The sequence below is a fragment of the Diabrotica undecimpunctata genome, chromosome 4 (assembly GCF_040954645.1).
Source record: "Diabrotica undecimpunctata isolate CICGRU chromosome 4, icDiaUnde3, whole genome shotgun sequence".
NCBI lineage: Eukaryota > Metazoa > Arthropoda > Insecta > Coleoptera > Chrysomelidae > Diabrotica > Diabrotica undecimpunctata.
In genome coordinates, this window is record NC_092806.1 from 54,079,503 (window position 1) to 54,101,561 (window position 22,059).

The 22,059-nt window shown below is 32.3% G+C and overlaps 1 protein-coding gene across 1 annotated transcript in view; it reads right to left on the minus strand.

Annotated features, from left to right (window-relative positions):
- Nucleotides 1–640: 640 nt before the first annotated feature.
- mspo (M-spondin) overlaps nt 641–22,059 on the minus strand; it is a 150,186-nt gene continuing 128,767 nt past the window's right edge. Inside the window, exon 7 of the mRNA XM_072528321.1 lies at nt 641–16,040. Within this exon, the coding sequence (XP_072384422.1) occupies nt 15,844–16,040 (197 nt within the window). The 3' untranslated portion in view covers nt 641–15,843. The remainder of the gene's footprint in view (nt 16,041–22,059) is intronic.

A 22,059-nucleotide genomic window follows, 5' to 3' on the forward strand; every position in this document is an offset into this window, starting at 1 on the left:
ATACTTATGCCATAATTGTTGTAGGCAATATTTATATTTGTAAGTAATCGTTGTAATTCTTCTACTGTTCTTGCAACTAGTACAGTGTCGTCTGCTTATCGAATATTATTTACAACCTCTCCATTGATTACGATTCCTTCGTTTGCTTGCAAAAGGGTTTCCTGGCAGATGCTTTCTCCTCTTTACTCCTCTACGTATTTCTATTGCTTGTGATATCTCATTTTCTATTTTGATGTTAGCTTTCTGATTCCAATATAGATTGAGAATTATTCGCAGATATTATCTATGTCCTTTCTTTCAAGAATGTCTCTTAGCTTATCATGGCGTACTCTGTCAGAAGCTTTTTCAAAATAGCTAAAATAGTTTAAAAACTAAATATAATAGTTCTGAGGTAATTTGGTCATACCACTACATGCGAAGACTGATCGTCGAAGGTAGAGTCAAAGCGTCTTCCTGCAGTATCTCACAAAGCTCAAAATATAGAGTTGAATAGTAAATTACACATCAGAACGTCAACATATCACTGCGTAGGATAATGGACTGTGAAGGAGATTTGGATTTAAGATTTAATCTGCATTTTTTTTTAAATATTTTACGTAAACTGGAAAAAGAGCAAAGATAAAACTATAAATTATCTAAATATAACGTTTATTGATTTTGATACATACATAATATGAGCCAGACATATTCAAAACTAAAAACCATATATTAGTACAATTATACATTCATATACAACTTATATTATTAATCAACTTAGCCTAAGTTAAATTTCATTAAGAAGTCATTTGGTTTAAGATGAGCACACTGCTGTCGATAGAAATAGTCTAAGATCCGGCAACGTGACAAACATTTACATGTGTTTCGTGAATTAGATAAATAAATAGACTTACATCTCATTTTAAAAGTAAGACGAATCATATTTTTTTATTACCGTAAAGACAAATTTGTTTATAACTTTTACTCGATACCAACGATTTTAAATAGGTATAAAGTTTTAACAGCGAAAAAATTTAATCAAATTGCAAATGCTATTTTATGTTACAATTTCCTTTACATTTTTGTTCCATGAAGCTAAATTGCTAATTTTATCATGATCATTAGCAAAACTAACATATTTTTGTGTAACATACAACTTACTTTGACACTTTTCTGCCTTTCCCTTATTTTAGAGATTATTTAGTTCGATATGTTACATCTTGTATAAGGACTTCCCTTGTAACGTAAATGGACTCTTCTGAATGTTTACTATGACTGCCATTTCGTAAAAAGTCATATTATGTAATATGTGCTACTGTAGAAATCCCTTTAAAGGTCTAGATATGAAAATTTAACTTAAAATGTTTTTCTATAAACTCTTTTTGTCGCACTGTAATAACACAATATTTGAACTGATAATTGTAAAAATACGACATTGAATTTATATGAAATAACTATTTTAAAACGAGGAGTGTCATAAAAATTTAAACAGATGATTTAATACTGTTAATTAAATGGCATTTATGACTTTTAATTTTGACCTTTCGACAATCGCTATGAATTGAAGAAGTGGAGAAGAAACTCGAAACTGCCTTAAAAACAATGACAGCGTACTATCTGCAGAATTCCCTGAGACCCAATCCCTCTAAAACCCAAGTCTGCGCTTTCCACCTTCGCGCAAAGGAAGCCAAGCGAAAACTCCAAATTGTGTGGAATGGTAATACATTAGAAAACTCACAAACAATCCTATATATCTTGGTGTAAGTCTGGACCGGTCCCTCACCTACAGACAACATTGCATAAAAACTAAAGGGAAAGTAACAACTAGGAACAGCCAACTCAGAAAGCTAACGGGAAGTAAATGTGGCGCACTTCCTGGCGTTTTAAGAACAACGGCACAGGCACTGTGTTTCTCAACTGCTGAATATGCGTGCCCCGTTTGGGGCAGATCTGCCCACACCAAACAAGTTGATACTACGCTAAATGAGACATGCAGGATAGTAACGGGGTGCATGAAACCAACGCCACTCTCGAATCTATATAAAGCAGCAGTTTTTGCAGAACCCTCAACACGCAGAGGCATTGCAGAGCACATAGAGAAAATTAAGCAGATCGCGGACGAGCAGCATGCCCTATACAAAGCTCGAACACCACGAAAGCGACTAAAATCTAGGAAAAGTTTCCTTGAAACAGTGCAGGATGAACCGCCTGAGTATTTTCCTCTTCCCCAAGTTCAATGGATCGGCCAATCCCTAGACTTTAAAACGTGGAAAAATATGAATCGGATAAGAACGGGGGTCGCTCCAGTAAAATCAAACATGGCAAAATGGGGAAAAATCGACCAAGATGATGTGAACTGTGACTGTACAGAAACACAGAATATGGAACATCTTCTTACATGCAGAAACTATCCTCATCGATGTACTCTTGAAGATTTGTGGCTCGCCAACAAAGATGGAACCGACGTAGCCCGATACTGGGCCGAAATTGTATGAATGACATGTCCGGACACGATAAAGTAAAGTAAAGTAAGTAAGTTATGAATTAAATTGATTTGATTATGATTGATTGACAGATATTCGTTTTATTTTTTACTTTTAATTTAATGTCTGTATTTTATTAGTTATTTTATATGCAGCTTTTAAGTTAAACATGTTTAGAATAAATATAAGATGACAAGAAACGAATTGATGGAGAGTAGTTATCCGACGTGAAGACCGTTATTTCGTGACGCAGTCTCGTGGCGCCTCTTTCGTGACGTTTTCCCAGAATTTTACTGTACAAAAAAACCAAAATATAAGCTTCGCTTCAATAAAATATTATTTTCAGCGAACTGTCAATTTATCTTCTACTTTCTTTTTTACGCAGCATGCGACGTTGTCGTATTTAATTGAAAACCTTTTAGTTTAAAAAAAAGTTTTAGCGGTCCTTTATAATACGTTTTTAAAGAATGTCAAGGTTACTTGGAAGTTTAAGAGGACAGTTAATAGGTAATTTTTAGAGGCCTCTTAAATTTTACGGAAATATTACAGATTTCACCTCCATGTTAGGTTACTTTTTCATGAAAACGTCATACACTACCATACTGTCCTGCTCACTCAACTCTTAATCGTGCTCTTCAGATATTGTATGGTAATTCGTTTATGTGCTTCCGGACCTGGCATCAATGTATCTATTTAGTAAATTTAAGGAGTTATTTGGTAGAATAGGCTTTCAGAATAATAAGATGGGGACCAATAAAGTAGTTTTAAGAGGAGGTTTCTAAAATTTAAGAATAGTAATTATATGTATAAACGATTAAATATTTTGGAACATGACCTGTAAGTGTCATTGTATAATGATTTTCGAGTGACACCTTCTGAACGTCTTTAGTTTGCCTGCATTGTTATTATATCAAGCATGATCAAGATTGTATTTAAATGTTATAATAAACTCTTAAACAACATTTGTCTTATTTGGCTTAACTTTTGATTTCGCCATTTTAATACAATTTTAAGCTTAAAAAACAAAATCATTAGACTAGTCACATTTCCGATTCTTATACTGTACATACATACTTACGGTTTCAGCAAAAACTACTATTTACTCATAAAATGTTAATCGTTTTTACTAAATTGACACAATTATTGGATTTTTCTCTAGTTATATATCAGAATATTGTTTGAGTGGAAACCATAAGTATATTAAATTATAAATGAGTAGAGAATTTTTTTAGATTTTTTTTAACTTTTTTTTTTCATAGAAATATCCATTGACTTTGCACTAATATCTAAGGTTTGTACCTATGTTATATTTACAAAAGAAACTGTCTTAAGATTGATTTTTACAAAGAACTTTTTGGTATGAACATTCACGTTTCAAGATGGTTGAATTCTTTTGTTAAAATTTTAAATAGTTTTTTAGTGCAGTTGATGTATTATATAAGTTTTTGTTTTATTTTGACATCGATTGGCAAAATTAATCGTCAAATTAATTTTATGACAGACAAAATTTTTTTAAATAATTGATGATTTGGCAGGCAATTTTTACTCAAAAATTTCCGCGCAATTATGAACTGTCTCAGAAGTGAAAAGACTAATTACAAATACCGGGGAGGCTGGATTGATTCGTCAAATATACAGCTATTTTACATCTTCCGACAATGTTTCTACAGGACATTGTAGCTTGACAAACTTTTTGTGCAACAATTTTAAAATATGAATATAAATGATGTGGTTTTATTATAAGAAAGCCACATTTTCGTGAAGCTCGAGAAACCATTTAATTTCTGAATGATTCTTTTTCTAAATATGAAATTTTTTTAATGACCACAACTAGCTGTCTGTAAATCATAGGTCTTTTATCTCCTTCTTGCTCTTAAGTCCACGACCACCTCGTCTAGTAGTGAAACAATTCGGAATTGTATACAATACCGTCTCAATGTGCCAGCAGAAACTGAACGGAAAATCTAGTATATATTTTAATCAATATACTACCCCCAGTATAACTCCATACAGTCTAATATACTATAAATAAATAAAAATTTTAAATATTACATTTGAATTCTGTTGTTTATTAAATTACCTCATATGTGAGTTTTAAAACACCCCTGGTATCATCACAAAAGTATTCAACCACATATTAAAAAATTAAGTCAAAATTACTATTTTTCTTTATGTAAAAAAGCAATTTTATCTTTTATACTTGTTAAAATAATTTAGTCGAGTTATAAAGGGACCAATAAAAAATGTTACTTTAATTATCTTGATCCTCAAAATGTTTTAATTACTGGACTAAATGTTCGTTAGTTTTCTTGCAAAAATTATATCGAAAGGCGTTTGTAGTACTGAATTTTGATCAACACAGATTGTTAAGCCTAATTATTAATCACCTGTTTTTTACTTCAAAATCGAACAAGCATGTATTAAAAGCATGTAGTAAAATTATTTTTGGCATATGACAAGACCTAGGGAATCTAGAACATTGAGTTTCAAATTATTTAATGATATATGTTGATATGTGCTGACAGAAGATTCCATGTATGCCGCCAGTGGAGATCTATATGGAGTCTCCGGGTCCACAAGAATTTTAAGGAAAAAGTGAACAAGTTGCATTGGAAACTCTATTGCCAACTCCATCATATTAATTGTATGTAGTTGAATAAAAAACAAATTTACTTAGACTGTAGACTATAAGGAATTCAAACCTGTGATATAATTACTCCCACAGCAGCGACCGAAGATTTTTGGGTCAAATTTTAGATGCAATATTATAGATATACTAGCCACTAAAGTTAGAATCTGCATCTTTTGTTAATCTTACCTGCAAGAAATCCCGAATTTTTATTTAGAAAATACTGCGTTTGGTGCGGTTTAATGAAAGAGCAGGTTTTGGTAGAAACGTCTCACGACAAGTTCTGGAGATAAATAGTGTCTCTCGTAAGTTACGAGGAGAAGAGAGTTGTTGACTACTAGACGGATCCTTTATCTATAAATTTAAACCTCGTGTTTTGAAGACTGCTCGAAAATAAGACGCAAAGAAGGAGTTAAAAAATTGAAAATATAGAACCAAGGGTGTAGACCTTGGAGTGATGTGGTTATATATCTTGCAGTGTGCTGGTGACCAGGTCATCATAGCAGATGATAAAAATTATCTAGAATATATAGCAAAACATCTTTAAAACGTATAAAGAAAGTGGCGGTTTAGAAATAAAAACAGCAAAAACTAAATATCTGCTAATAGAACCTGAGATGACGCGTTTCACATTAAAAGATAACGACAAAATCATGTTCTGTGACCAATATATGTACCTTAGAATTTTTGGCTCAACAAGAAAAAAAGATTAAAGAAAAAGAAGATTAATGCAAGCTACAAGTGAGATATGTTTGAACAATATAGTCTGAAGTCAAGAAGCAGGGAAAAGAAGAAAATAGAATATATATGAAACTCATAAAAAGTAGTCTCTTATACAGAATAGAAACTTGTAAAATAACGAAAAATAACAACAGAAATCTGGAGGCAGTCAAAACGGACATCTCTAGAAGATTAGTTGGAGTATCCCGCAGAGACAGAATTCGCAACGATGATATAATACGACGAATGGGCGTGAAAGCTCAATAATGACAGACATAGAAAGAAAGTAACTGATATGGTACGGACATGTCCTGAGGATGGAGAATACAAAATTCTCGCGCAAAATAAATTAGGCAATAAGCGCCATAGACGTTAGAGAGGTAGGGCCATTATTAATATGATCGAATGGCACGGAAATTAGGCATCGAACAACGTCGCAAGAGGCTTTGGTTATAAGAGGTTATAAAAATTGTTCACTGGTTATGACAATGGCTCTCTGTAGATACATATAAATGAATAACAATTGCTGAAAATAGCAATTTGGCAATTTGGCAATATTGTTACCTACTTTCGCTAACAATAAAAATATTTGATGAAAAATTCTACAAAGACCATCTAAACATATGATGTCGAAAAGTACTTTTAACGCCAAAAGATATATTTTGAAAAACTACAATGCATGCGAATAAAAATCAGTTAAAAAATTACTTCTACATATATACACACACTATATCTGTAAGAAATACCCTAATAAAAATTAACCTTTTAATAAATTATCAAAGTACCTTCCAAAATGTGCGTACTTCATTTTAATTGTGTAAGTATTAGATTTAGCACGACTTAATAAAGAGGGATTAAGTTTTAATTTTAATAATAAAATTTATCTAAAATATTAAAGTAATAACTTATAATGTAAAAAGGACTAAAAGTTTAGCAAATTATTTATTTAAATTTTACTCTGCTGTATGCAGAGATATTTTAGTTAAATTCCAATTATATGATTATTCTTGTAGAGAGTAAGTGCCAAAATTTGACATACTATTGATTGGCTTAGAAAATAGCTTTAAGATTAAAATCTACCCTATGCCAACATGTGCTTTTCCTTTGGGGGTGGTTATCACCCCAACTCGAGGGTTTAAAAAGTTTGTCAAAACAACCTATTATTGCCGCTATAATATTAAATTCCAAGACAAAAATGTTCCTTAAAGTTTTTTTTTAGAAAAGGTAATATTTTTGGAGTTATTCGTGACTGACAGCTCACAAATTACATGTTAAAAAAGCATGTTTTTAAACGTTTTTTCCCAAATAAATCCAAAAATTTAGATTTTATCGAAAAAACTGTTTGAGTATAAAATAAAGCTTATAGAACAAAGTTGTTTTTTATTATTATCGGAAAGTTAATATTTAGCAAAGTTATGACTTTCGGAAAACGCTAAGTTTTTCATGAAAAACTTACCTATACAAACTTTTTTAAAGACCTTTAAAAGGAGTATTAATAAAAGTAATTTTCATGAAAAATAATGTAAGTTATAACTAATATAAAGTCCGCTCATATTTTTGTGACGCAGAAAGTAACAAACTCACCCCTTCCAAAATCACTCCTATTGAAACTATTCGTTGTTCATTTAGAATTTACTTATATAGTGTGTCAATTTTAAAACTTCCAATGGGCTATATCTCACGAAAAAAAGCTGATATCGAAAAATGCTTGAAACCGTTTCTAGGATAGTAAGGGGGAACTAAAATGACACGAAAGAGAACTCACCTCCATCAACCATCTAGGCCTTACCCACCACAACCGAAATAGTTTAAATTGCTAACCCCTACTTGTGACACATCATTCTATAAAAAGTGCTATCCAATGGTATAAATAATAATTATACAGGGTGAAGCAACAATTGTGAAACTTTGGCTTAAATGGAAAATTTAATGAGGTTTTTGTTGATTCTGATGATGACCATGTACAATTATTGGTTAATAATTATACAGGATGTTAATATCAGCCGGCTTACTATGACATTTGTATTTGTAACGCTTTCTCCCTGAATATTATTTTTAATAAGTGTCCCTCGGAACTTTTTTGATAAATAAAAACTTAATTTGCCGTTTTTGCAAAACAAGTTGAAAACATCTGTTTTTGGGTTCTGCCAGATTCAATAATTTTTGGTTCATTTGAGAATTTTAAATGTCATTAGTTTTTATCATTACAAACATTACATTCTAAAAGATTAATTTTTTTAGACGGTTTAGTTTAAAAAAATCCGAGTTTAAAGTGAACACATTATTTTCGGAATTTCTTAAAAAATCCCCCTTTTTTCAAAATAACTCTGACTACCCTTTAGTCTGAAGACTAAAGAAAGTTCTGTGTTTTTTTTTTTATTTCTATGGACTATAAATTAAACGACATATTATGCTTGTTTAGATTGAATTCGCATGCGTTTAGCGCCATCTTCAAGCCCTTTCAACACAACATTTTTTAAAACCGTAGGCACCAGTTAATAGTTTATTCTAAGAGCTCCAAAGTAGTAATTTTTTTAAGCTCATTATTTTAAAAAGAGTTGCGCTGCAATATTTTAAAAATGATGCTAAACGCATGCGAATCCAACTTTTAAGCAATCATATATCGTTTAATTTTCAGTCTATAGAAATAAGAAAAACATAAAGTTCAGTAAAATGAAAACTATTTTTTTTTGTATTGTAATATATTTTCTGTATCTTTTTTAGTTGTTGAGTTATTGGTATCTACTTAAAACTCAGAATTTTTTAAAACTAAACCTTCTAAACCAGTTTACAAAATAGTTTTAACCAGGTTGGTTTTGGAGAAGGCGAGTTTTTTATTGTCTGCGTCACAAAAAATATAAACGTCGCAAACTTTATTTTATTTACAACTTACCTTAATTTTTGTGCAAAACCAGTTTTACCATTGGTTATTTTAAAGTTTTTTGTAAGGGCTTTAAAAACATTTCAAAAACTTTCGTGTCATCAACGTGGTTCATGCTATAATGTTTACGATTTTCAACGTGAATAATTATTATCAAAAAGAGTAATATGTCGATCAGACCTATAAGTCTACTACCAATCATATACAAGATATTCACAAAAATCATTAACGCCAGATTAGCTTCTAGAACTAATGAGTAGAGCTAAAGAATATGAAATACTGCTAGCATTAATACTAAGGCTGTAATAGACGCTTTGTCCAACCAAGGCATTGACAAGTCGTACATTACCGTACTCTTTACTGCGACTCTAGACGATATATTTAACAAAATGTAGAATTATAAGAACTTATAGGCGACCTAAATGCAGTTAGTCATGAACTTGGTCTGAAAAGGAACTTGGCAAAAACAAAAACTATGTACAACCAGCTAGTGGATGTTTAAGATTTAATATTAAACAACATTTCATTTGAGACAGTAGACGAGTATGTCTACCTGGGACAATTAATAGATAAATCTGGCTTCTTACTCCCAGAACTCAACAGAAGAATGAAAATGGCTTAAGCATCTTTTAGTAAAAATGCAGTTATATTCAAATCCAATATGCCACTTTACCAAAAGAAAACAGCATTCGATTAGTGTATACTCTCAATCATAACATATGGCGGCGAAACTTGGACACTAAAGAAAGAGTTAATAGCGAAACTCAAAGGTAAATGAAGTGATGTATGCAAGGTATAACAAAGAAAACTAGAAAGAGAAAATAATGAATCTGACAAAAAACTAAGGTCACTGATGTATTCCACAGAATTAAATCTTTAGAATGGCATTGGGCAGGATATTTAGCAAGAAGAACAGACAATAGATGATCCACTAGAATTACATAGTGATATCCAAGGAGCTTCAAGAGACCAAGACGACGTCCAAACTTAAGATGGGACTATGACATAAGGAAACAAGCCGGTATAACATAGTATAGAAAAAAGTGAATATTAGACAATCATGGGTAGCAATGAAGAACGACTATGCAAGGGAGGCTGGACTATAATTGATAGAAACCGCTGAGAATGTAGTCCAATTTTGTAGAAGTAAGAATGTGCTATTCTTGTAAGTTTGAGGAAGAGTCTGCTAACAGTAGAAAAATTGAAGTTTAGGAGTACTGTAATACGCTTGTAATACAAAATAACAAGAGCGATATCAATTGGAAATCAAAACGTCAAAATAAACGTATTTTCAATTAAAATGTTGGATATTTCCCAATAAAAATAATAGTTATCATAATGCCATAACAAAATAGTTTCAGAGCCACAACAACTTGCCCATTCCCTAACTGCTATGAATGACTCGATACCAACCGAATTTTACCATCTCGAATCAGAGCATACAACGAACCAACTCAGCAGCAGGGCCAAGCTATAATCGATTCACTATTCAGTTATTAACCCCAGTCGAGTTCCAAATTCCGTTCCGATTCCGATTATTGCTCTGCACCTGCATCTGCCTATTGACAAAAGACGAACTAGGTCCACCGAGTCACGGCGGCGAACTCAGTTCAAAAGAATAGGTGCACCTTTTGACAGTCATCTCTATGTCGATCACGTAGATTTGACAGTTGATTAAACTGATTAACTTGGACCGCCGTTATGTTTGGGCTGGTGTTCTTTATAGAGTCGTTATCTCAATTCGCTTTCATAATTCACTTTCATCTAAAGGTCTGTACTTTGAAAATGGCTGAAAAACCACACATTTTTGTCGAGTGATTAATAGAAGAATCTATAGCGATCCTTCACAAGATGTGCACAAGCTTTAGAACCGCATCGAAAAACATGAGAATTGTAAATGTTAAATCCAGCTCTCACCTTACCACAAATCATAAATTCAATCCAAAAACTATTTTTCTATACGAATTTCTGTTAAATCAGGAGAATGTTGATCATATGATATCATTAAAAATATTGTGTATCACTTACTCTCTACATTGAATATTATAAAAATGTTAACTTTTTTTAAGTCTATATTATATGGCAGTTAAAATTAGTACATAATAATAGACATGCTTTACAGATTATAGATGTTTTTTCAAAAATAAAAGATTGAATACACAGTTTAGTTCTGTAAATTATAATTTGTCACTCAAATAAAAAGATCTACAGAAAATAATGTATTAAGAATTCGATCCGTAAAATGAAAATATTATTTACGAAGATAAAAGAAAGAAGTCACTTTCAAATAATACAGTTTAGCACAAATGGAAACTAAAGTATTCACAAATGCTTTCAATAGTGTTACAATATAAAGAAAAAAGGTTTCTTTTTTTCTTTACCCTAATTTTTCCCCTTTTTTTTCTTCGACTGCATCCAAATGCCTAAATATCAGTGAGTATTTAAAGCAATAAAATAAAGATCATAAAGAGAGATAAAAATCTGATCTTGGTGATTATACACTAACACAAGGCACGAGATATGGGACTCAACCAGAAACCTTAAAGAACTAGAGCATTAGAGAAATGAAAAATTTTAGTACTGTTGCTTTCGAGAGTTGAAGTCGGTCAGTACCTTTCAATTTTTCCTTATTCTTCCCTCATTTATGAGATGAGTCCACGCGATCTCAAGTATTCTCAGATATAATCATATCTCAAATGCTTCAAGAGAGAGGTTCCGGCTCTTAAACGTTTTCATTCAGTTAAAGGTGGATCTAGCGTTTCCGATGTACACTCTTATTATAATAGAGTCAAAACATAATAGAACAAATTCATAAATATAAATATTTGGAAAACGTATATGGTTTACATAACAAATATGTAAACACCCATTTGAATTCATGTGTCTAACAAACATTATATTAGATCAGTTTTTGAGTACACCGAAAAATAGCTTATCATATTCAGAAATATTTAGAATTTTTAGATATTGAAGAAATCCAATTTGGATTCCGTAGAGGTGTAGGTACCTGAGAAGCTCTCTTTGCATCCATTATCCTGATCCAAAAATGCTTGGATGTTAACCAAAATCTGTGCATCTGTTTCATAGATTACAACAAGGCATTTGATAAGGTCCGCCACAAACAGTTAGTGGATGTCCTCAAAACAAAATAAATAAACTACAATGATCTTTAAATTATAACGAATCTATAATATAATCAACTTTATATTTACTAACAAAAGGATGCTGTTCAAAACGTAACTGTAATAAATAAATAAATAAAGGAAAGAAGAAATATGTCAACAAGAACTAAAAATTTCACATTCAATGTGATTACTAAAACAAGGGCATACCAGGAAGAAATAGAGAGTAACCTACAGAAAGACGTGCAAGCTGAAACCAATATTGAACAGCTTATCGAAATGTTGGTGAACGCCATAAAGAAGATATAGAAGTATACTATGGAAAATGAAAAACTGACAAAAGACACAAGGAAATTATTGCGAAAAATAAGAAAAATGCAAGATAAGCACACAATAAACATTGCAGAGCATATGAATTTGAACAAAGTCATTTAAAAAGCCGTTAGAAAAGACATAAGGAACTTCAACACTAAAAAAACAGCTAATACCAAGGAACAAAACAAAAACATAAAAGTTTTTAAAGAAAAATTGAAGACGAACGAGGAATATTTGTAAGTTTAAAACTAAACAAATACATGCCATATATGAACAACAAAACATCCTGAAAATCATCGAAGAAAATAGAACATTATAGGAGAGGAAAAAGAAGAGGAAATTAAATTAGCAATAAAAGGTATGAAGAACAACAAAACACCTGGAGAAGATAGCATTGTAGGTAAAATAATAAAAAACAATAGAACTAGGAGGCGAATGCGTCATAAAAGCTTTAAATACTCTTTATAATGCCCGGCTCTTGGAAGAAATTGCACCAAAAAAAAAAAAGATAACATTATGATAATATTGCATAAAAAAGGAGATGAAACAGAAATTGAACACTACAGACTTACCACCTTTATCTAATATTTATATAAGCTAATTGAGCTCATAAGAATAAATACTAACAGACTGGGACCTAAGCTAGATTTTCACCAACCACTACAGCAAGCTACATTTGGGAGTAACTTTAGAACGAATGACTACATACAAGAAAATTACCTTCAGCCTTAAGAAAGCATTTGACTCAGAATGCAGCGTTAATCATAGGTCCAACTATTTGATCGAAATACATCGATCGAAATATAATATGTACTACGGTGACACAAACAGGATATTAAACTATTTACCGCTTTATTACAGTGTGCCGAGAAAAAATATTTAAAAAAATATTGAGGTCAATAAAACAACAGAGTTGGATAGGAGAATATATCTAACATGGAGAGTTTATAGAAGACTGAGGAAAGTCTTTAGATCAGATATTTCGATGTGATTAAAAAGAAAGATCTTTAATCAATGTAAATTTCCAGTTATAACTTATGGAGCAGAAACACTGGCCCTTACCAGAAAAGTAATCGGTAAGATCAAGTGGCACAAGGAGCAATGGAAAAGTCAATATATCTCTCACAGGAAGAGTTTTAAATCAAATAGATAAGAGAAAAACTGGTATTACGGACGCAGTTAAAAGAATTTCAACGATGAAATGGAACTAAGATGGACCAAGAAAATTTTAGAATGGAGACCTAGACACGATGCTTATTGTAATCGAGGACGTCCTCCAACAAGGTCCAACGACATCAAGCGCATCCAGCACAACTGGATTAAAGGTGCTCAAGATCGGATGCAATGGAATTATTTACGGGAGGCCTATGTTAGCAGTAGACTCAAAACGGCTTATGATGATATTACAAGCAGCAGGCATATATACGCATAATTGAATATACTTTAGTAGAATTCGAAATCAAACGAGGGATACGACAGGGATGTGTATTGCTGCAACTACTGTTCAGGAAGAAATAGTTGGAATACAGGTCAATGGAATACCAATTAAAAACATTAAGTATGTGGACGATACTATTATAATGGCGAACAACATGCATGACCTCCAGAGGCTAATGAACAAGATAGTTGATTATGGAGGAGAATATGGACTCCCAACAAACATCAAGAAAACTAAATTTATGAGGTTATCAAAAATCCAACCTAATGATGAAAGTCTGATAATTTACGTTAACACTTTATTTACTTTTACTATTTACTATAGAACAAGTAAAAGACTACAACCATAAATATACATATACATAAATATAAAAAAATTTTAAAAAAATGAGAAAGCTACTTTATACGAAAGACCTGCAATTAAAATTGAGGTTTAGGCTAGCAAGGTGCTATATTTTTTTAATTCTGCTCTACAAAATGGAACGCGGCGACTGTTAAGAAGCTAGAAGCATTCACACTGTGGATATATAGAAGAATCCTGAAGATATCATGGACCGAGCATGTAACAAACAATGAAGTCATCAGAAGAGTTAACAAAAGAATGGAAATAACGGAAACAATCTAAACACGAACACTGAAATATCTGCGACATGCCATGCGTAGAGAGAGATACGACGTACTTCAATTTATTATACAAGGGAAGATCAAGGACAAGAGAAGTATAGGAAGGAGAAGAATCTCGAACTATTTAGAGCAGCCGCATCTAAGATCAGAACAGCCACAATGATTGCCAACCTCCGTCGCGTAGATGATACGTAAAGAAAAAGGGCACAAATAGTCCTAAAAGTTATAGATGTGAAAAGGTTAAACACAAACAATGAAAAAAGAAGATAATAATGCCTTACAACTGTATTGAACATAACCTTTTTTATTTTTTTAATTTAATTATAATTTAATATCTATCCACTATGTGTTCAACCTTCATATTTAAAATTATTGGAAAATGATTAAAAAGTAATTTTATTCTTTTCTATATTTTTTTAGAAACTATAAATAATGATAATTTACACAAAATGTCCCCTGGTCCACTTTTTTTTTGCTAGAACATGGCACGTTTAAAAGTTTTTATGACTGTTTTAAAGCACCTTAACTTAAATATTTAAATTTCTGTTACGTAGTTTTGATACGATTCTGAAAATGCACACACATTGTGCATTATGCATCAAGCCAAGTCTAGTCATCGATAAAGTTCTTTAATGTTCTATTTATCATATGCTAATTACCAAATACCAAATATCATTGATATAATACTTTGTTAAATTATAATTTAATATTGCGAATGACTGCGACAGTACTAAGTTGCCAATTTTTTTAAACGTTTTTGTTGATACAAAAATTGAAGTAAAAAAAGATTAACATTAGTGGTTGTATCTTTTAAGTACTCGAACTCAACTACTTTGTCATTATAATTTCTGTTTTAAATACAGATGTGAGACTTAAATGATCGACAATGTAGTAGAATAGTAATAGAAATAGTATTGTATTATTACAGCTGATTGCCTTTTTTTTTCGTGGACTGAGCCTAAAATTATTGTAAAAATCCTTATGCGAATGGTAAAGAAGAGAAAACTTGGCAATCAATAACAATAAAGTTCATTATTTTTGTCCAATTACAAAATACGTGTTTTGTGGGATATTTTGCCGGATAATTGGGGGTCTATCATTTGAAGGTAAATTTCATGGCTATAAGATCTACTTAGGTGAATGGAACAAATCGCTTAGAGATTGGCAGATGATACGTCAACAGATAATTCGAATGGAGAATACGTTAGACGAAAAATATAAAGTTAATATATTAAAAATGAGTTAATTGTTCTTATTATAAATAGAGAGCGTTAGAAATTCTACACGTTATATGCTAAGTATAAAAAGCAGAATAGGGATATTTTGTGTAAAATTTTTACTAATTTTTTATTAATAAGTTTGATTTTAGTACAAAAGAATTTTGTCTGGAAACTGGTAACAAAAAAGCGAATTAGATTCGTTCAGCAAACAGTCGATTGTCCTTCTTATCATTAATTATTATCTTTAAAAATACTTATAATATTGATGTGTATTCAAGATCGCATATTTTCGCCGTTTACCAAAACCACCCAACTCGCGCGTCTCCAGCCGAAAGCCTAAAGCCAGAGTCTTGAAAGTCCAAAACGTGGTATCGTTGCGAAACACAAAGTGTTTATTCACAAAAAGACACATTCAACATGGCGAAAAAGATCTTAATTACCAGTTAAAGTACTGTTTGTTGCATGATCTAGCTGATCCGCACCATTTCGTCTCCACCAATGGCGGGCACAGTCTTCCTCCCCTCCTGGCGTGTTTGGTGACCTCTCGGCGACGTTGCATTTCGCCTATGCCGCATGACTTGCTGCATGCGCTCCAAGGAGACCATTGGGATACTCGGCAATCACGTGGTGGACCTGAAATAAGACGCAATATAAAAGTTTTCAAAGTTCTGTATAAGAATGTTAGCAGATATTTGTTTATCATTATCAATTCATTCACTGTTAACGTTCATTTTTATTTACTTTTTTGTTAGCAGACCCAATTAGTATTATCTATATACAGTGGAACCTACTTAATTCGAACTTCTCTAATTCGAAATCTTTAATTCCAATTTTTATTCTGGTCCCTATCATTTCCTATATAAGTAAAGGTAAACAGTCATGAATAATTCTAATTATATTTTGGATAAATCGAACTTTTCTACAAGCTAAAATGCTAATTTCATGCTGGAAATTTTCGCGAAATGAGGTAGTATTCTTTCATATCCTAACGCACCACTTATTTCAAAGTATTCAAGGCCATTATACATTGTACCCGTATCTGGCATTGCAAGAGATGCGTTGGAGTTGCAATCACCGCAATAACGTCAGTATGTTACTGCGTTTGAGCGAAGATGTCAACGCATGGTAAACTTCGAACATACAAAACTTTGACGTTATCCGAAAAACTAGCTGCAATTAAAGAGGAGGAAAGGTGAAAAGGGAAGAAAGAAAAAATCTGAGATCTAGGGCACTTTGAAATTCCTTCTTTGTACTTGAAGAATACATATATCATCCACCTTCTTCTTCTTCTCGTGCCACTCCTAGCGGAGATTGGAAATCATCATGGCCACTGCGACTTTGTTAGCAGCGCGCCTAAAAAGTTCAATCGAACTACACCCGAACCATTCACGTAGATTACGAAGCCACGATATTTTGTCGTGGCTTCGTGTATATTTCGTTTTGTCGTGTATATTTTTTATCATCCACCTACTTAAAGAATAAAGAAAAAATCTCATGAGTGAAAGAGGTGTGGTGAAAAAGGTTAAGGGAGCCAGAAAATCCAAATTTAGACAGTTGTGTTTTAAAATGGTTAAACAAGCCAGGAATAAGAAGATTCCCGTGAGTCTTTCCCTTATAAGAAGCAAAGCTGAACAATTTGCTATTGAAATGGGGAAAAAAATTTTAAGGCGAGTACAGGGTGACTAGACGGCTTTAAAGAACGCAACAAAAGTTCATTCAAATCTATTCGTGGAGAAAGTGGGGCCGTTAATCAGCAAGAAGCCAACCAATGGAAAAAATTTTTGGAGGAGATGGTTCAGGATATAGATAAAAGAGATATCTTCAATGTTGATGAGACATGTATTTTTTTTTAAATGCGCTGCTAACAAAACACTGGCATTTAAAAACGAAAAATGTCACGGATGAAAACTAAGCAAATAAAGTGTCACTCTCCCTTATCAAAAAGGCTGCCTTGACTAATGATTGGCAAGTCAGCTAATCCTCGTTATTTTAAGAACCTCAAAACTAGTGGAATATGTGAACAGCACAAGATCTTGGATGACTAGTGATCTTTTCGAAAAATGACTGATAAAATTAGACAAAAGAAAAAAGAAAAATTATTTTATTTATTGATAACTGTACGGCACACAACACTATCCTGCTAATGAAAAATGTAAGTTATTTTTTTTCCCGCCAACATGACTTCAGTTTGTCAGCCTATGTACCAGGGCATCATAAAAAATCTTAAACATTTTTACAGACATTTTTGATTAAAACATTTTGACGGAAGATTGAGACTCCCTTAAAATAAAGTTAGACATTCTTCAAGCCTCTCGAATGTTTAAGAAAACTTGGGACAAAGTAACAACCGAAACGATCAAACAATATTCTAAAAAAGCTGGTTTCGAAAAAAAGGAGAAGAAAGCAAAAAACGCTAATGACACTTTAACAGAAGAGCTGCTTTCAGTTGACGACATTTCTGATCCTGCCATCTCTTATAAAGATTTTGTAAACGTAGTTAAAGACGTTACGGTATGTGGTGAGATAACCGATGAATAGATGATAGCTGAAGTGCTTAAGAACAATGATGAAAAACAAGAGAGTGATAAAGACGACACGTCATCAGTTGGGGGGAAAATACATGTTCCGAATGCGGCCGAAGCAACGAACCAGATTACACAACTTAGAAGGTACTTCGACAGTAAAAATGACGTAAGTCATTCCATTTTTAGTTTTAGTTTTTTTGTCATTACCGCAAAGCTAAATTCTAAAAATCAGCTATAAATTTCGGATTTCTTTGAAAAAAATTAAAGTATGTCTTTTTTCATTAATTGTAACAAATGGTCTTATTTACAATAAATGTTTTGAGACAAACTGTTTTATTAGTTTAATGAAGCGTTCTTACTGGGCGATTTTATCGGCCAAAATTTGGCCGAAAATACCAAGAATAGGAACGAAAACATCTGCAAGCGATAAAAATGGTGAACTATTGTTGACTTTTATCGTTTGCAGATATTTATGTAAGTATCTTTGTTTTTTGTAGATATATTTTTAATTGGAATTTTTGGATAATTTGAATTTTTTTAAAGGTCCCCTGAGATTTGAATTATCCAAGTTTCACTGTATTAAGTAGAATACCAAATTACTGTTTGAACCATTTACCACAATATGAAGAGAAAAGAAGAAGGCACATAATAATAACGTTTTCGATACGATACATTTTTATTATATTATGAAACTTCGTAAGGTCATGGCATGGGTTTGTAGGTTGTTGTTGATGTTTAACACGGGTGTGTACTCCGAATAAAGTATTATTAGTTTTTTTGGTGATTTCTTTTTATTTTTTACAATATTCGTAACTTCGCCTCAGGTTTTAGCACGGTGGACGACAAGCCCAGCATAATACAGACCTTTTGTTTGTCAAGCTTGGATAAAGGAGGGGGGTTGATCGACATTGAGAAGTTAATAAACAAACTCCCAGAAAAAATCTTAATTGGCAAAACACCCGATAGCAAGCCTTAAAATACAAGACAAATTCGCAGACGAAAAGCAGGAAAATATGACAATATGACATAAATCGTATAGGAAATAAGTAAAAAGATGAAGAAGTGGTACGTGAATTACGAAATATAAAACTAACTCTGGACATAATAATTGCTTACAGAGAAGTAGAAGAATGGAGAAAGCTTTAAAAATAAAAGAAAATCATTCATTGAATAGGGTATCCAAAGAAATAAGACATAATAAAATGTGTGTTTCTTAATACGCTGGAGATGAAGAACAAGGTTACGTGATTAGAAACAATAACAAAAGAAGTATATAATGTTAAAAACTCATCTTAGCAAGAATTAAATAATCTAATAATATATATAGGAATAGGAAGCTCTTCCCTTTTTCACATGCAATATCAGAGTTATGTAATGGTAGCGATCACCATTGCGAAGGCTTCTCGATCTTCTGCCACATGGAATTATTGTCCTGCATTTTATATCTCAGTCCATTCAGGAACGTTTTTTAACCAAAAAACCTGTTTTCTTCCTACACCTCCACGGCATTCTATTTTGGCTTTGAAGATCAGTTGTAATATCCTGTATTGATTTCCCCTCACTATATGTCCCAAATAAGATACTTTCCAATGTTTGACAGTCTTTAGCAATTATCCATCTTTGTTGACCCTATTTAGTACTTCCTTATTAGTTTTCTTGCTGCCCAAGGTATATTCAGCATCCATCTATGAATCCATGTTTCCAATGCTTTAATTCTGTTCATACTTGATACTGACACTTTTGAGTGTCCACACTTCTGCTCCATACAAAAGTAAATACCAAATATAACATTAACCATTCTTTGTATTAGTTCTAAACTGAGATGAGTATTGCAAGGAAATGTCTTTCTTTTCATAAAAGTAGTTTTAGTTATTGCTATTCTTCGTTTTATTTTTATGTCTGGATCTAGTTGGTCCATTATGATACTTCCCAAATATGTCATGTTGTAAACTTTTTTAACTTGGACCCCATTTAGTTAAATATTTGCATCTTGATATGGGTTACGACTAAAGAAAAAAAATTTGGTTTTGTTTGAGTATATTTTATTTCCTCTCCTACTTCGTGAATACGATCAAGCAGAATTTGGAAATCTTCGATATTTTTTGACAGAATTACCATAAAGGAAGAAAGCTCTGAACAATAGATTTTGCATTTTTCTTCTTCTCGCATTCCAATTTCCAAAACTTCGAACAATAGATTTTGTTCAAAACTTTAACGCATTAACCACAAAAAATGTTAACAACAAAATGGTAGGCAAATGCAAATAATAAATGGATAATATTGAAAGAAACGACTTATATAAATATATAAAAACAAACAATAAACTATTGTGTTAAATGGACATTTTTCGCATAAGGAAATACTTAAATTCACGTGAAATATTGATACAAGAAAACAAAAATCTATTATTGACTTTTCTACTACAAAACAAAAACGCATACCGACTTCAAGGATTTCGGTTTGAATATTGTCGGCTATTATCATTAACGTTAGATTCACCCCCTCCCTACTAGAGATACGTCTTAATTTTTTTTCAAATGGCGTTAGGTATTAAGTCATAACTCTTTTAAAAGGTCTCGTAAATCCGTATTCAATCATATTGTTCTGCCTTTAATACCAACCTCCATTGTTATTTAATCGTTGTTTAAATTTAGATCTTTAAACTTTTCATATGCCGCTGTATTATGTTGACAATTTAAAAAGTCATAATATTAATGACAAAAAAAATAACAATAACGACAATTAAAAGAGTCGTAATGATTATTAACTGAGAGACCCAAAATTATATTTACAGAAAATACAATTCAAATGCTAAAATAACGCTACAGAATCTTTACGCTGCAATATTCTAGAAGACCCGACAAATATCGCTGAATTAAAAATTGGCACGTCACACGCTAAATATAGCGCCACTTTTCTTTACTCAAATACCTCTGCTGCTCTTCCATCTCGCAAGTATATCAAATCAATTACTGAATGATTCTTCTCACAAAATATACTCATGCAGACAATTTTCTGCTCTCTCTCTTTCACTCGAAAAAATATAATTTTCTAAAATCAAATCACATGTACTCCAACTGTCTGGGTACAAGATACACCTATACTGATTGCTCTTTCAGAGGCTGCTTTATTTACTCCAAAACGCATCACAATCTACTAAATCATAACTCGTATTCAGAAAATGTCAAACATTCTCGCTCTTCGCATACTTTTCATCCCGACAATTCTTTTAGATCTACACCCTTCGCACTACACTCTCAGCAAAATGAAAACAGAAATTTTCTTCTTCTTTTTATATAGACATAACTCTGTCTGTTTTTCAATCTGCTTCCAGTAAGTTGTCGTTCCATCGTTTTCGTGGTCTTCCTACTGCTCGCCTTCCTATTGGGGAACCGTCTCTTACAGTCTTTACTACTCTGTTTGTTGCCATTCGGCTTATATGATCCTTCCATTCTACTCTTCTATTTCTTACCAAGTTCTTGATGTTGTCCACCTTGCATCTACGTTGTATATCTGGACTTTTAGCTCTGTCCTATAGTGTCTTACCAACAATTTTTCTAATTGTTTTCATCTCTGCTGTTTCTAACATCCTTTTTTTCATCTCTGTGTCAGGTATTGTTTAAATTATGCCTTTTGTTTCGTTCCCGATATTTTTATTTCTCCATATTTTTTCATTCGGGTAGCCTGCAGCTCTGTTTGCTTTATTCACTTAATCTTCCACTTCAGTTTCGAGATTTCCGTAGCTAGATAATGTGATGCCTAGATATTTAAACTCCATCACTTGTTCTATTATCTAACCTTTCAGCTCCAATTTACTTCTTAGTTAATTTACGGGGTGGATTGAGTAGCTCTGCGGTTAACACAGTCGGTCCAAAGCCCGGATAAAATGTGGAAGGTGATTGGCGAGGTTAGCATCCTACCAATCGTAAAAACAAATACTGCTTAAAGAAACAATGTACAACAGAAATAAATGTTATAATTCTTACTGTCCACGTAATGATGAGAATTCTTAAGCACAAATTGCTAATTCTCCGGATCTCTCATACTACACTAAAAATGCCATACCCTCTACTGACCTACAAATTAGGCTCTTACAAATTCTTCAGATCTCTTAGACACTGTTCAAG